General features: G+C 38.1%; 1 protein-coding gene across 1 annotated transcript; it reads left to right on the forward strand.

Moving 5' to 3' along the window:
• Positions 1-265: 265 nt before the first annotated feature.
• Positions 266-14,091, forward strand: trpm1a (transient receptor potential cation channel, subfamily M, member 1a). Its single transcript, XM_056747442.1, is given in 28 exon segments — positions 266-355; positions 3,338-3,414; positions 3,604-3,802; positions 3,926-4,139; positions 4,345-4,469; positions 4,562-4,733; positions 5,002-5,176; positions 5,470-5,593; positions 6,789-6,861; positions 6,966-7,066; positions 7,248-7,377; positions 7,380-7,420; positions 7,540-7,674; positions 7,977-8,027; positions 8,211-8,351; positions 9,107-9,136; positions 9,227-9,516; positions 9,593-9,821; positions 9,915-10,043; positions 10,127-10,261; positions 10,342-10,470; positions 10,545-10,796; positions 10,891-11,083; positions 11,488-11,508; positions 11,592-11,736; positions 11,820-12,022; positions 12,671-12,803; positions 12,888-14,091. Coding segments are annotated over 28 exon segments (4,941 nt in total).
• The last annotated feature ends 110 nt before the right edge of the window (positions 14,092-14,201 follow it).

Raw genomic sequence — 14,201 nt, forward strand, 5'->3', positions numbered from 1 at the left:
ATCTCCTGCATTAAAGTGCATCCCTCATAGGGCGAGTGCATTAATCCTGATTACACACAGCGTCATTCTCTTTGCACATCTCAGTGTCTGTTTATTGGTCTGACTTTGGGTTGCTGAAAGGGGACTTGAAGGAATTCTCTCCTGTCAGTATGTTTAGTATCTTTTTTCAGTGAATTGTTGAGGAAGTGTAAGGCTGGTGATGAACATTAGAACGTCATAACAAAGTGAGTGTCTGGCCAGAGAGGGGAAAGGAGTCTGTGTTATCATGGAGAATAGGGGATTTGGGGGAAGACGAGTCAAAGAGGGTTCCTTTAAGCGTGCATCAATCAAACGCACCTCCTCTGGATCTCAGAAGGTAAGAGATCTATATTTTGATCACCCAAAACTCCAACCATTACAATTTATACAGAATAGGTTAACTTTAAGTGGAAAAATATGTGTGTATTGAATTTATTTTGTTTAGGAAGGTAAGTGACATTGTATTTATGTCTTACATTTTGGGGGATTTCAATGCTTGGTGTAAGATATCACTGATATTGAAATATAAACCATAATGCTTTCAATTTAAACATTCTGGTAGAAACTTTAGATCCCAATTGGTGTGTAAAATCCTAATAACAATATGGGTTTTTGTCAATTATCTTATCAATTATCTTTTAATTTTGTGACCTGTCTGTGAAAAACAGGCAAAAGTCTCCCAAACTTTTTATGAGAAAACAAGCATTAAAGTTTCATTCCAACATTAATTTAATTGTGCTTTCAATATTTGACATGGCCTTACTTAGTCAATATTATGATTTCACAGTGTGTTCTTTAAATTATACATAATGATTTTATATTGAAATCTATAAATCACAAAAAAATGACATAAGCTAGGTTTTCACAGACTGGGTGACGTTTGTGAATAGTTCAGACTGACATGTGAAAACTCACCAAGTGATTGCATTAATTTCCAAGGTGGTCCTCATATATAAAAGCGCACTCGCATGTAAAAGTGCACTCGCTCACACATGCACATATGCGTACTGAACCTGACATCTGCATTGTCCTGTAATCTCTGGTAATGGCAGAGTTAAGAGCATGACCAAGGTGAATTAAACCCCACATTCAATCTATAATTCTTAATCTTGCGTGATTAATGCAGGGTTCTATGAAATGAGGACCACAAGTGGACAAAGACACACTTAGTGGGCTTACAATGAAGCCAAAATTGTTTGAAATCAGCTTGATGCGATGTACCTTATGGATGACAAATATTACAAAACTGTTGTGACAAACACCACTTTGTGTTTTTTCCTTATCGAAACAAAGACAAATTTGAGTATATGTCATCATCTGCAATTAAATAATCATAAAACAACATCTATGGAAAAAAGGTTTAGTTACTGTTAATTTAAAACATTTTTCTTTGCTCATGGTACCTATTTGAGTTGCATTGTATTCTCTTCACAAGTAATTCTTTGTTCTGACAGAAAAAATCTGGTTGATTTGCTAAGAGAATAATCTGAGTTGAGCTTTTCACAGAGCCCCTTAATGTTGCTCACGGGGTATACGTGCAGTAATGTGAAAGCTTTTGTAGAGTTTTTAATTATGCAGCTTTATATGTACTATAGATCTTTCTGGTTTTCCCTTTTTTAGCCAAGGCAGCTTTTGTGAAGACTGTGGACCACACTTATGTAATTTATGTTTCGCAGGGCAATGTTTCTGTTTTTGCTGTGGTGTATATAGATACCACAAGGAAAGTAACATTTTGGTTCATGTTCTTAAAGACTGTCTGTCATATTTTCACTATCAATTCTCTTGGTAAGACATTTCATTTTTATTTTACTCAATTACTTTATTTAGAATCTGTTGGCCTGAAAGACTATTTGTTGTCTATATAAAACAATAGATACTAAAAGTAAAAACAATGCAGTTTATTTCTGTATTACAACATTTTGTAACACATTTTTTAAATATGTGAAAATTGTGTTTCTATTACTAAACCTTTTAGGATTTGGGAGAAATTAAGCTCTAAAATGCCCAAATCCAAAGATGTCAAAAGCTGTCGACAGATGTCTGAATGCAAATCTCACATGTACTTGGGACAGAGCCAGATTATGTTTCAGCAATACTGCCCTTTGTGAATGAGAAAGCTTTTGCTTAATTTGATTCCCATCTGAGTTTAATATGGTGATGCTACATATTAGATTGCTTTATAGTTCACCCTTCTGAAAAAGATAGTAACTCTCTTGCAGTTTTAAATATACATTGTATGTTGCACAATGTTACTGGCAAAAGTCATTGGATTTTTTCTTTAGTAAGCATTTGAGGAATTTTCATATTTTATATAACCTTTCGTCTTTCTCAACAAATAGCATTAAGGAAAGGTGTGGGGGCATGGGAGGGATTATCTTGTTAGATGAGAGGTCAGGCCTCTCTTCTCAGAGTGGATTGAAGTTTGGTGACATTCCATTGAATTGGTCATGAGGTTCCACCAGGATTATCTTCAGCAGTGGTCATGAGACTTGAGCCTGAGGTCCAGCACATGTGATCTAATTCATCTTAAAGACCAACTCTCCATAAATGAAGCCCACAGATAGGGAAAGAGTTGACTTCACAACAAGTTTGACATTGTGTAGGATTGTGCTGTCTCTCTCTCTCTTCAGCAGATGTTGTCGGGGTAAGTACATCATTTGCCAAATCAAATCATCTTAAATTATGATGTTAGATGGTAAATTCCTCAGATGTTTATTAATAGAATGTTGCAACATCAGGGAAACACTCTCATAATTGGGTTATACAGGCAGAAAGCTTTGGTTTCATTTTCTGTAGATTGTCATGAATTTGTATACTGTTTGTTTCAAATGCCTTTTTTTAACAAATGCAAAAATGTATACAACGGTGGTTTTGTATAAAAGTGTGTATGTTTGACTATACATTGGTTTAGTCAGAGGGTTCTGATAATATTATGATGGGATTCATTAACTTTAATGTCCTTATCTAACTTGACTGAATTTATCCTGAGTGCTTTACAGGTTATTAACACCCAACAAACACACATGCACACATACTGTATATATACAGTGTGTGAAGTAGCCTTTACAATTATGATGTTTTTTTATTTTGCGTTCTAGTGTCAGGCATTATAATAATTATTTCAATAAACAGATAAACTGCAGGATAGATTTGTTGTTTTTCGAAAAAAACAAACAGAAATTTTAAACAAAGATTTAGGAAACATTTAGTCTTAAATGTCTGGCAAGTGAAGATTGATATAATTAGCAAACAAGCTTGTCAAATTTAAACTGAAGTTTAAATGCTTATAGTAACAGTCCACTTGTTTTATGTCTTACAGGCGCAGAGGGCATGGATTGAAAGGAAATTTTTTAAAAGGGAGTGCATTCATATATTCCCCAGTAAAGAGCCTAACAAGTCAGTGATATTTGTTATATTGTTTCTTTTTATCGTTACTTTACAGACCATGGTTATCAATATTGTATTAATGCTGCACGTTTAATAAGTTATAATTTATTTAGCACCCGTTAAAATTTTGCCTTATGAGCCACAGTGGTTACAAACATATTTTACACCAAAGGATTTTAATTAATTTAACTGTTGTAGGTGCTGTTGTGGTCAGCTGGTGAACCAACACGTGGCTATTCCTCCTGGTTTTTCCAATAAGAGTGCAGATGAAGTTCAGGGGGTGCAGAATGAGCCTTTCCAAGAGAAATGGTCTGTTGCTAAACACACACAAGTTGCTCCCACTGACGCATATGGCATCATCGAATTCCAGGGAGGAGGTCATGTCAACAAGGCCATGGTAGCTCTCATTGTTCTACGCTATCATTGTTTACAACAACACTAACAACAGTCCCTAACATTGTCCTGTACCTGGATGCCCTTACATTTGTCTTATTCTCCTCTCTTCATTTCTCTTCATCAGTATATCCGTGTGTCCTATGATAGCAAACCTGATCATCTTCTCCATCTGATGGTGAAAGAGTGGCAACTTGAGCTTCCCACCCTGCTCATCTCTGTGCATGGTGGTCTGCAGAACTTTGACCTGCAACCCAAACTCAAGCAGGTGTTTGGAAAGGGTCTGATAAAAGCAGCCGTCACCACTGGGGCCTGGATCTTCACTGGGGGAGTTAACACAGGTAGGTGATCAACTAAAAGAAACTATTACATTACAGAAGCAGTCAAATAGGATGTGGTGTTGTAGGTGTTGGCTGGATTAATCTAGTCATCAGTCTCCTGATGCAGGATCATGTGGTTTTGATATTGAGCAATGAATTCGTATGACTTCACCACATGACACAGAAATGTGTTTATCGCTTATTCCTTCTCGTCACATTACAAAAGGAGTGATTCGCCATGTAGGAGATGCACTGAAAGATCACTCCTCCAAGTCTCGTGGGAAGGTGTGTGCCATTGGAATAGCACCCTGGGGCATAGTGGAAAATAAAGAGGATCTGATTGGACGAGATGTAAGGCCTAGTTGCATTTTCAGAGGAACAGATTTGTATCTGTAAAGATTTCTTAGTGATGAATTAGCGCTCTGTGTTTATGGTTTGACCAGGTGACTCGACCGTACCAAACCATGTCCAACCCCCTCAGCAAACTGTCTGTGCTTAACAGCAGCCACTCCCACTTCATTCTGGCTGACAATGGCACTCACGGAAAGTATGGCGCTGAGGTCCGTCTACGCAGGCAGCTGGAGAAACACATCTCCCTGCAGAAGATCAACACACGTGAGTCAAACTTTTACAACATGATAGTGATTTGTGGTTAAATCATCTTTTCGTTGGACTGGTTATGGAAAGACCTATCAGTGACCTCCTGGGTTTCCCTTTGTCATCCTATGCCTGGAGTTCCAGATGAGGCAGGGACAGCAAAGGGGGGTCCAGCCGTCAACTTATCCTGCAGTCAGAACAACAATTTGAATCGTGCCCAAAAGCATCTTTTAGTGTTCAGCCATGTTTGTACTAAAATCTACAGTTTATGTGTGTGTTTGTATAGGTCTGGGTCAGGGGGTCCCTTTGGTGTGTCTGATTCTTGAGGGGGGTCCCAATGTAATCTCCATTGTGCTGGAGAGTCTGCGTGAGGATCCTCCCATCCCTGTGGTGGTGTGTGACGGTAGTGGTCGAGCGTCAGATATCATTTCATTCGCTCACAAGTATTCCGAGGAGGATGGGTAAGAAAAAAATTGATGATGATTCAGTGATTATTGATAAATCAGTTTAAGAAATGAAGACCTGTAGCTCATAAATCATTTTGGATAAAAGTGTATGCCAGATGTATGCTTAAATGTAAAATATGTAGTTATAGGAGAAGCTCACCTTAAATTTTTCCCCATTGACTTTCCATGGTAGGAATAAAAATTACTATGGAAAGTCAATGAAGACAAATTTTGTGAACTACTCCTTTAAGAATAGTTAACAGTTACAGTAAATAGGTTCTGAACACTTTTCTTGTGTTTTGGTGCAGACTGGTTAATGACAGTGTTAGAGATCAGCTTCTAGTAACCATACAGAAGACATTTAACTACAACCGCAATCAGGCACAGCAGATTTATCTAATGGTGATGGAGTGCATGAAGAAAAGAGAACTAGTGAGTATATAATAAAAAACACAATAAAGACAACTTTGTGTCATATCTTTTGCTGTACCATAACACATCATAACATGGCATTACATGTTACAAATATCTTTGTTGGATTATGCAATGTTTTTAAATGTCTGAAAATAAAGATCATTATCCTTCATTTGGTCTCATTTGTTTTGTTCATATCATGCATTACCATGTGTCCATGTGTCCATGTGTCATTTCACAAAAGGTGCAAATTTCCAATTTAAATTCCATCTCTTTTGTCATTCGTAAAGGTGGTTATTTATAGTTCAAAAGATTGCTGTGGAATCTCAGCAACAAAAATTATGCCTGGAACCTTCTATTGTATTTACAGCCAACTTGCAATGTATGCCAAAATTGAACAATTGTTAAACATTAAAAAGTTAAATGTTTTTTTGCAAAAAGTACACGTGTAGGCTTGTGCAATTTTGATTATTATGACACATTTTAATGAAACTTAGTTGCTCTTAAGAAAAGAAAGATCCCACACAGATCCCAAAGATCCCTGTTGCATAAATATGCTCTTTAATATAATTATTTATCATTTTTAAAAATGAATGTTTACACATTTTATTTTAATTTTCTGCCACTGGCAATAACTGGCAAAAATACATGATACGATAAACTACACATCTATGTACATAATAGATTAAAACTAGTCTATTACTATCAAGGTAGTTTACCGGACAGGGATCTTAAAAAAGGGACTAGGCCAATTAGGATATTTAAGTTGATTTTAAAAACACACTTTATAAAAAACATTAGTGTGTGCATCTTGAGACAAAATGATCGCATTTTGATATATTTTAAGATATGTCAGTGTAAATTGGAAATATGCTTAAACCCTGTACGGGAATTCTTTATTTTATGTATTTATGTAACATGTACTGCATCACTCATTCCATAAGCCATTTGTGCATATGTTGTTCAATGCACCAACTCTCTCTTGCAAGCTCAGTTACTACACAATAAAATATTCTGCAGCTTGGTAGAGCTATAGAGCTATGATTTTAGTTGTTTTAGCTTATTTTGCTCTATTTATCTTCATTTTGAGGACCCCCAGTGGGCCCCAACCCCCTGGTTGCGGAATTCTTAATATACTGCACATACTGTATACAGTCTAATAGCTCTATTATTCTATGCAGTCCACACGGTTGTTATCTTTGTGCTGTCACAGATCACAGTGTTCCGCACAGCCTCTGAGGGTCAGCAGGATATTGAAATGGCCATCTTAACTGCTCTACTGAAAGGTAGGCTACCACAGTTAGAAAATATAAACATTTTCTTAAAATTGTATAATTATGTTACTGTTTTGTTTTAGCATTAATATAAGTTTTTGATTTGGCTTTATTAGGCACAAATGCCTCAGCCCCTGACCAGCTGAGTTTGGCTTTAGCCTGGAATAGGGTGGATATTGCTCGCAGTCAGATCTTTGTCCATGGACAACACTGGCCTGTAGGTGGCGGCATATACAGTTGGCTAACAAGGGCCCAGAACACAAAGATTGTCTATAGTTTTTCTTTTCTTTTTATACAAAGATATAGACGCAAAGATATAGTAAAAATAAAATGAGTTTGTTTCGAATGCAGTAAGTTTGCCCTTTTCAGTTTATTAATTTAGTTTTCTATATTGTCAGCCTGCTGGGTCCCTGCCGACAGCATCCATAAGCCATCAGGACAAACCAAAGAGCCCAACCACCACTCGTGCCAGCAAAGGCAAACCTGCCAGGGGCAAGAAGGGCAAGGGTGCCAAAGCTAAACTTGAACCTCTGAAGAGACAGACCCTAGAAAACTGGAGCTGCTTAACTGGGTTAGATCTTCTCCTTGTGTTTTCAGAAGTCTTTCTCACTGTTGTCCATATAACTGAACACAAGTCAGTATGTGGTTTAATTTGTTGCATATGTGTGCGTGTGCTGATGTGCGAAATAGGTAAATTCTCTGGAGCAAGCCATGGTGGATGCGCTCATGCTTGACAGAGTGGATTTTGTCAAGCTGCTCATTGAAAATGGAGTCAACATTCACCATTTCCTCACAATCCCACGGCTGGAGGAGCTCTATAACACAGTCAGCTCACAAACACTAATTCAATGAAACATAAGAGCATCACATGTCCTCACTGTTTAACTGTGCCGTTTGTAGTTTTCTATTTGCTGTACCATACATTGCCTAATGATACACATGCAAGCCCAGCTATTAAAGCTTTCAGTAAATTCCAATCCACTCATTCCAGGCATTATGGCCTTGTGCGTTCAGCCTTCCATTATCATATAATCTGTTGTTTAGAAAAGCACTTATCCTGCCTGCATATGTTTTGGTAAAGCTTACACTTCTGAACACGGTTTCATAAAATTATTTTTGTCATTCAGAGGTTAGGACCGATCAACACACTATATTTTCTGGTCAGAGATGTGAAGAAGGTAATATATTTTAATTTGGACTATGATTTTGTATTTGACATTTTCATAACTAATACAAAATGTTAATAGCTGTATGTGTTCTGAGTATGTGTAATTGTAAGGTCAATACAGATCAAGCTAATCCTCAAATATATTCTCTTTGCTGACCTTACACAAACAGCATAATCTCATCACTTTTTTCAGGGAAACCTACCACCAGATTACCAGATCACTCTGATTGACATTGGTTTGGTTCTAGAGTACCTGATGGGAGGAGCATATCGCTGTAACTATACAAGAAAATGCTTCAGAACACTCTATAATAACCTCTATGGACTGAAAAGAGTGAGTCCCAGCCCCGTTATACAAAACCTATTACAATATCCTACATTTACCTAGAATATGAAACAACGATTAATAGCATCAGAGCAAAATATTTTTGATTTTATTTGAACCAAAATTAGAAAAATGCAAAATAATTTGTAAAATGTCATTTTTCCATTTCCACTTTTAAAAAAGTGCACTGCAAAAAATGACTTTCTAATTTAGTATTTTTTTCTTGTTTTCCAGTTAAAATGTCTACAAATTCTTAAATCAAGATACATTTTCTCGATGAGCAAAATGACCTAAGAAAATAAGTCTTGTTTTGGGGAAAAAATATGAAATTTCAGTGAATGTTTGCTTAAAAAAAGCAAAAAAATCTGCCAATGGGGTAAGAAAAATAATCTTGAATTAAGGTTGGCATTTTTCTTAGTCACTCAATTCAAGATTATTTTTCTTACCCCATTGGCGGATTTTTTTGCTTGTTTTAATCAAACATTCACTGAAATTTCATATATTTTTACTAAAAAGAAGACTTATTTTCTTAGGTCAGTAGGCTCATCAAGAAAATTCTTCTTGATTCAAGAATGTTTAGTCATTTTTACTTGAAATCAAGAAAAAAGTCTAAGCAAGAAAATCATTTTTTGCAGTGTGCTCTTTATGGCTTCTTTATAAGAATTTTAGCTGCTTTGTATTCTGTTCACTTCTTTATCTTTGATAGTTCTTAAAGGATATAAAAATTCTAAATGTCTGACTCTCCATCCAATGTTATCTTATAGCCAAAAGCTCTCAAACTTCTGGGTATGGAGGTAAGAAATGTCAGCACAAATAGCTTTTCTTTCTACTATTAAAAACAACATATTATTTAAACTGACATGCGATCTTATTTTTTTACGCAGGACGATGACCAAATGCCCAAAGGCAAAAAGAAGAAGAAAAAGAAGGAAGAAGAAGTTGACATTGATGTAGATGATCCAGAGGTCAGTAGGTTTCAGTATCCCTTTCATGAGCTGATGGTCTGGGCTGTGCTCATGAAGCGTCAGAAGATGGCTCTGTTCCTCTGGCAGAGGGGAGAGGAGGCCATGGCTAAAGCTCTGGTGGCATGTAAACTCTATAAAGCCATGGCGCATGAATCTTCCCGAAGTGAACTAGTGGACGACATTTCTCAGGATTTGGACAACAATTCAAAGTAAGCAATTTAAAGAATTTCAACTTTAACTTCTTGTTGTTATTGTGCGATACAGTTTCTCTCTCACTCCACTCAGGGAATTTGGTCAGTTAGCCTACGAACTGCTAGATCAGTCATACAAGCACGACGAACAGGTGGCCATGAAGCTGTTGACCTATGAGCTGAAGAACTGGAGTAACTCCACCTGTCTCAAACTGGCCGTGGCTGCCAAACACAGAGACTTCATAGCTCACACCTGCAGCCAGATGCTTCTCACCGACATGTGGATGGGATGTCTACGGGTGGGGAAGAGCAATGGACTCAAGGTCTGGAATAAATTCTACACTACATTCATTTGTCATAATGCATTGAGTTTAAAAACATTTATCAATGCTTTCATTTTACCATATAATCCACAGGTGATCCTTGGAATCATTTTTCCTCCAGCCATCCTTCTCCTGGACTTCAGGACTGGAGATAATATGTCTTATCAGAACACCAAAGACAAAGAAGAGATAAAAGACAAGGAGGATGATAAAACTAACAAGGTAAAGAATTACACATATATTAAAGTATAGTTTACATGGATCAGTATAAGGTGAAAACTGCCTGGATGGATGTTTGTGTTTAGGATGGCACTATTAGTGTAGATGCGACTTCTAAGAAAGGTGACGAGGAAGACAGTAAAAACCAAAAACGTGTTCCTGTTGGAAAGAAGATTTATTATTTCTTCAATGCTCCATATACCAAATTCTGGTTTAATACGGTATGCAACATTAAAAGAAACACACATAAAAATCTAAATGATGTATCCCAAATGACAAAAGAACATTTATGTATGCTCAGACGGCTTACCTGGTATACCTGATGTTGTATAATTACATCATCCTGGTAAAAATGGAGAGGTGGCCATCCTTACAGGAATGGATTGTCATCTCCTACATCATCACTCTTGGGCTGGAGAAAGTTAGACAGGTTAGGTGCACAAATGTGATCTGACAGATTTTTTCTTGCATTAGAAATTGTTTTATACATGTGTTTGTGTATAGATCCTGATGTCAGAGCCTGGAAAGCTGAAACAGAAAATAAATGTATGGCTAGAAGAGTACTGGAACATCACTGACCTGGCGGCCATCGCCACGTTCCTTATGGGTCTGTTGCTGCGCTTACAGAATGAGCCTTACATGGGCTACGGAAGGGTCATCTACTGTGTAGACATTATCTTCTGGTATATTCGTGTCCTTGACATCTTTGGAGTTAACAAGTATTTGGGACCATATGTCATGATGATTGGGAAAATGGTGAGAACTCAAAGAATAACAGTTTATTGCCTCACATACTTTGTTATGCTCAATATCAAACTAAATAAATATTATTTAATTTGTGTGTGTGCAGATGATTGACATGCTGTACTTTGTGGTGATAATGCTGGTGGTCCTTATGAGTTTTGGAGTGGCACGCCAGGCCATCCTACACCCTGACGAGGAGCCGACGTGGCGACTGGCGAGGAACATCTTCTACATGCCCTACTGGATGATCTATGGAGAAGTGTTTGCTGACTCGATAGACCGTAAGACTAGAATTTATAGTAAGATTCTGTTTCCTGATTCATGTGTGGATGATCCATCACATCTCCATTCCACCTTCTGTGTTGAAGTTCATCATTTATTTTTCATCTCATTTTCACATCATTATGACAGTGCTGGTCTTTACCCGCCCTTGTGACATTAGTTTGAAGCCTTTGTCATTATCGAAATGTAGCACTTAGGTTAGTTTCAGAACACAAGATATAAAAATAAAATATGAATCTTGTACATGAACATGCTTGGTTTGCGACTGCCATGGAGTTTTCTTATTCATTTTTACTTATCTATTTAATGGAATTTTACAAGACCTTAAAGTGCCACTATTTTAAATGTACTATTTACACTATAAAATGACTTGTCAAAAAATGAAATAAATAAACTTTTACTCTTTCTTTTTACTTTCAAGTCTATGCAATGGAGATTAATCGTGAGTATAAAATTCTTCAAAGGTTATACATTATATTGCATTATAACCATACAATAAGAAACTCACCCTGGTTGTGTTATAAGCACCCTGTGGTGATAACATGTATGACGAAGATGGGAAAAAGCTTCCACCATGTATACCCGGGGCATGGCTCACTCCTGCCATCATGGCCTGCTACCTATTGGTAGCCAACATCCTACTGGTGAACTTGCTTATCGCTGTCTTTAAGTGAGTCCATGATAATACAATAAGTGCCTACTCTGATTGGCAGTGTAATAATAACACAACTCAAATGACATTTCCTTTAACAGTAACACGTTCTTCGAAGTGAAATCCATCTCCAATCAAGTGTGGAAGTTTCAGCGCTACCAGCTGATCATGACGTTCCACGACCGGCCAGTGCTGCCACCTCCGCTCATCATCTTCAGCCACATATACATAGTGTTGAAACGCCTTTGCTGTTGCTGCAGGAAGAAACGAGAAGGAGAGATAGATGAGAGAGACCGTGGGCTGAGTTAATATTAGTTATTGCTGTTTATAGTTGCTTAAATTAAAGGGATAGTTCACCAAAAAATGAAAATTCTGTAACCATTTCCTCACCCTCCTGAAATTTCAAACCTGTATGACTAACTTTCTTTTGCAGAACACAGAAAATAAGATATTTTGAAGAATGCTAGTTATAGAACGTTGGCCCCCATTGACTGCTATTGTAGAAACACAAAACCACTGAGACATTTTTCCAAATATATTTTGTGTTTTATTGAAGAAAGGTTTTAAATGACATGAGGGTGAATAAATGAGGACAGCGTCTTCATTTTTAGATGAGCTATGCCTTTGATATATGATTTCACACACAAAGCCTTTCTGTAAACAAAATGCTACTTTAAATCCCGTTGTGGCCGGGATTCTGCAGGAGAAGAAATGGGACGGCATTACAAGAACGCTTCGAGATTTTCTTATGACTTATGACTCATTTCCAGCAAGTCACATCACATTTTTAACTGCACTTTGGTACTGATGTGTGAAGAGTAGCAACATGGCTAAAGCTAATCGTGCATTTCAAATGTAACAGGTCTCATGTTAAAAAATGGCTAATACTATAAAACAATATTACCTGCATTATTTATTTTTGACATAATAACTTCTATCTGCATTTTTCCAGAGCTGACTCTTAGTCCTGAGGAACTGAAGAGTCTCTATGAGTTTGAAGAGCAGTGTGTTGAAGAATACTTCAGAGAGAAAGAAGACGAGGCTCAATCCTCCAATGACGAGAGAATCCGGATCACTTCCCAGAGGTACTGTGTGAAAACCAAAAAGTGCCTGTTGAGTTATTATTGGGTTCATAACAACTGGTTTATTCCATTGACTGTCTGTCACAGGGTTGAAAACATGTCAATGCGTCTAGAAGAAGTGAATGAACGGGAACACTCCATGAAAGCCTCTCTTCAGACAGTGGAACTGCGCTTGGCTCAACTGGAAGAGTTCTCTGGTCGAATGATGCATGCACTAGAACGTCTGGCTGGGATCGAATGCTGCGAACTGTCCCGCACTCGATCTGGGAGCTCGCTGTTGTACGACAAGTCCGGCCTGCATCGCCAAAGCAGCATTAACAGTGCTGATGGCTACAGTTTGTATCGTTGGCACATAGAGGCAGAAAACCGTGTGACAGTTGAGGAGACGTCAGCAGAGAGGAAGGGGCAAACGGCTTCAGACAGCCGTGGCAGTATTGCTAACAATGAGCAAGTTTCTTTTTACGGTCCTACGCTGGACGTGGTCCCTCTTCAGCAGAGAGCCCGCTCAAGCTCTTGTGTGGACATTCTTATCTCGCCCTGTGAGTCGCAGAATGGAGGCCTGAATTCTCAGCTTCTGAACGACCCTCAGGCTTTGTCAGATGCAGCACTAATCCAGACTGAAATGGTAAAGTGGATGAAGTTGGACGCGGTAGGCTCTCATCCTCTGGAGAGAGCACAGTCCCTAAGACAGTACACTGAAGCACAAAATAACTCGCTTTGTTACGAGAACAGATCCCAAAGCGGCACTCTGTATGCTTCCAAGGCACAGACAAAATTGGGCAGTCAGAGAAATACATGGGCTTCAGAGCCCCATGGCCAACAGGATCAAACAAGCAGATCTCCAACTTTAGGTCGCTGGCCCCCACACTTTGATTACAAAGTTCATCCCTTCCCTTTCAGCCCTTCACCTTCAGATAAATTAAAACAGATAGAGGATGGAGAACAAGCTTCTAGAGGGGAAATGAGGATAAAAACAGAGATGCATAAAGACGAGAACGATGAGAGGAAGCGAGACATGAATGAGTCAGCAGATAACAGCACGAACACAGAGGAAGGAGACGTGAAGAGGGAGGAGCAGACAGACTCCGATCACTTGTATGTGGCACAGGACAGGATGTACCCTCCGCTCAGATCTAAGAGTCTCAACACCAACCCACGAAAGGTGAAGAACATAAGAGACATCGTAGATAAACCTCGTGCAGCCAGCAGTGTAAAGGACCTGGCTGGAGCCTTTGAAGTCAACGCCAATGACCACAGATCCTCCAGAGAGAAAACAGGCACACAGACATGACTTGTCCTGGTGGTTTTGAATTAAGTCAAAAGTGAAATTCAGCTCAACTGCTGATAAGTATATTAAAATATGGTAACCATCTCTTACACCTATTGGAAGGAGATTAAAGG

The sequence above is a fragment of the Triplophysa dalaica genome, chromosome 1 (genome assembly GCF_015846415.1).
Source record: "Triplophysa dalaica isolate WHDGS20190420 chromosome 1, ASM1584641v1, whole genome shotgun sequence".
In the NCBI taxonomy this organism is placed as follows: Eukaryota; Metazoa; Chordata; class Actinopteri; order Cypriniformes; family Nemacheilidae; genus Triplophysa; species Triplophysa dalaica.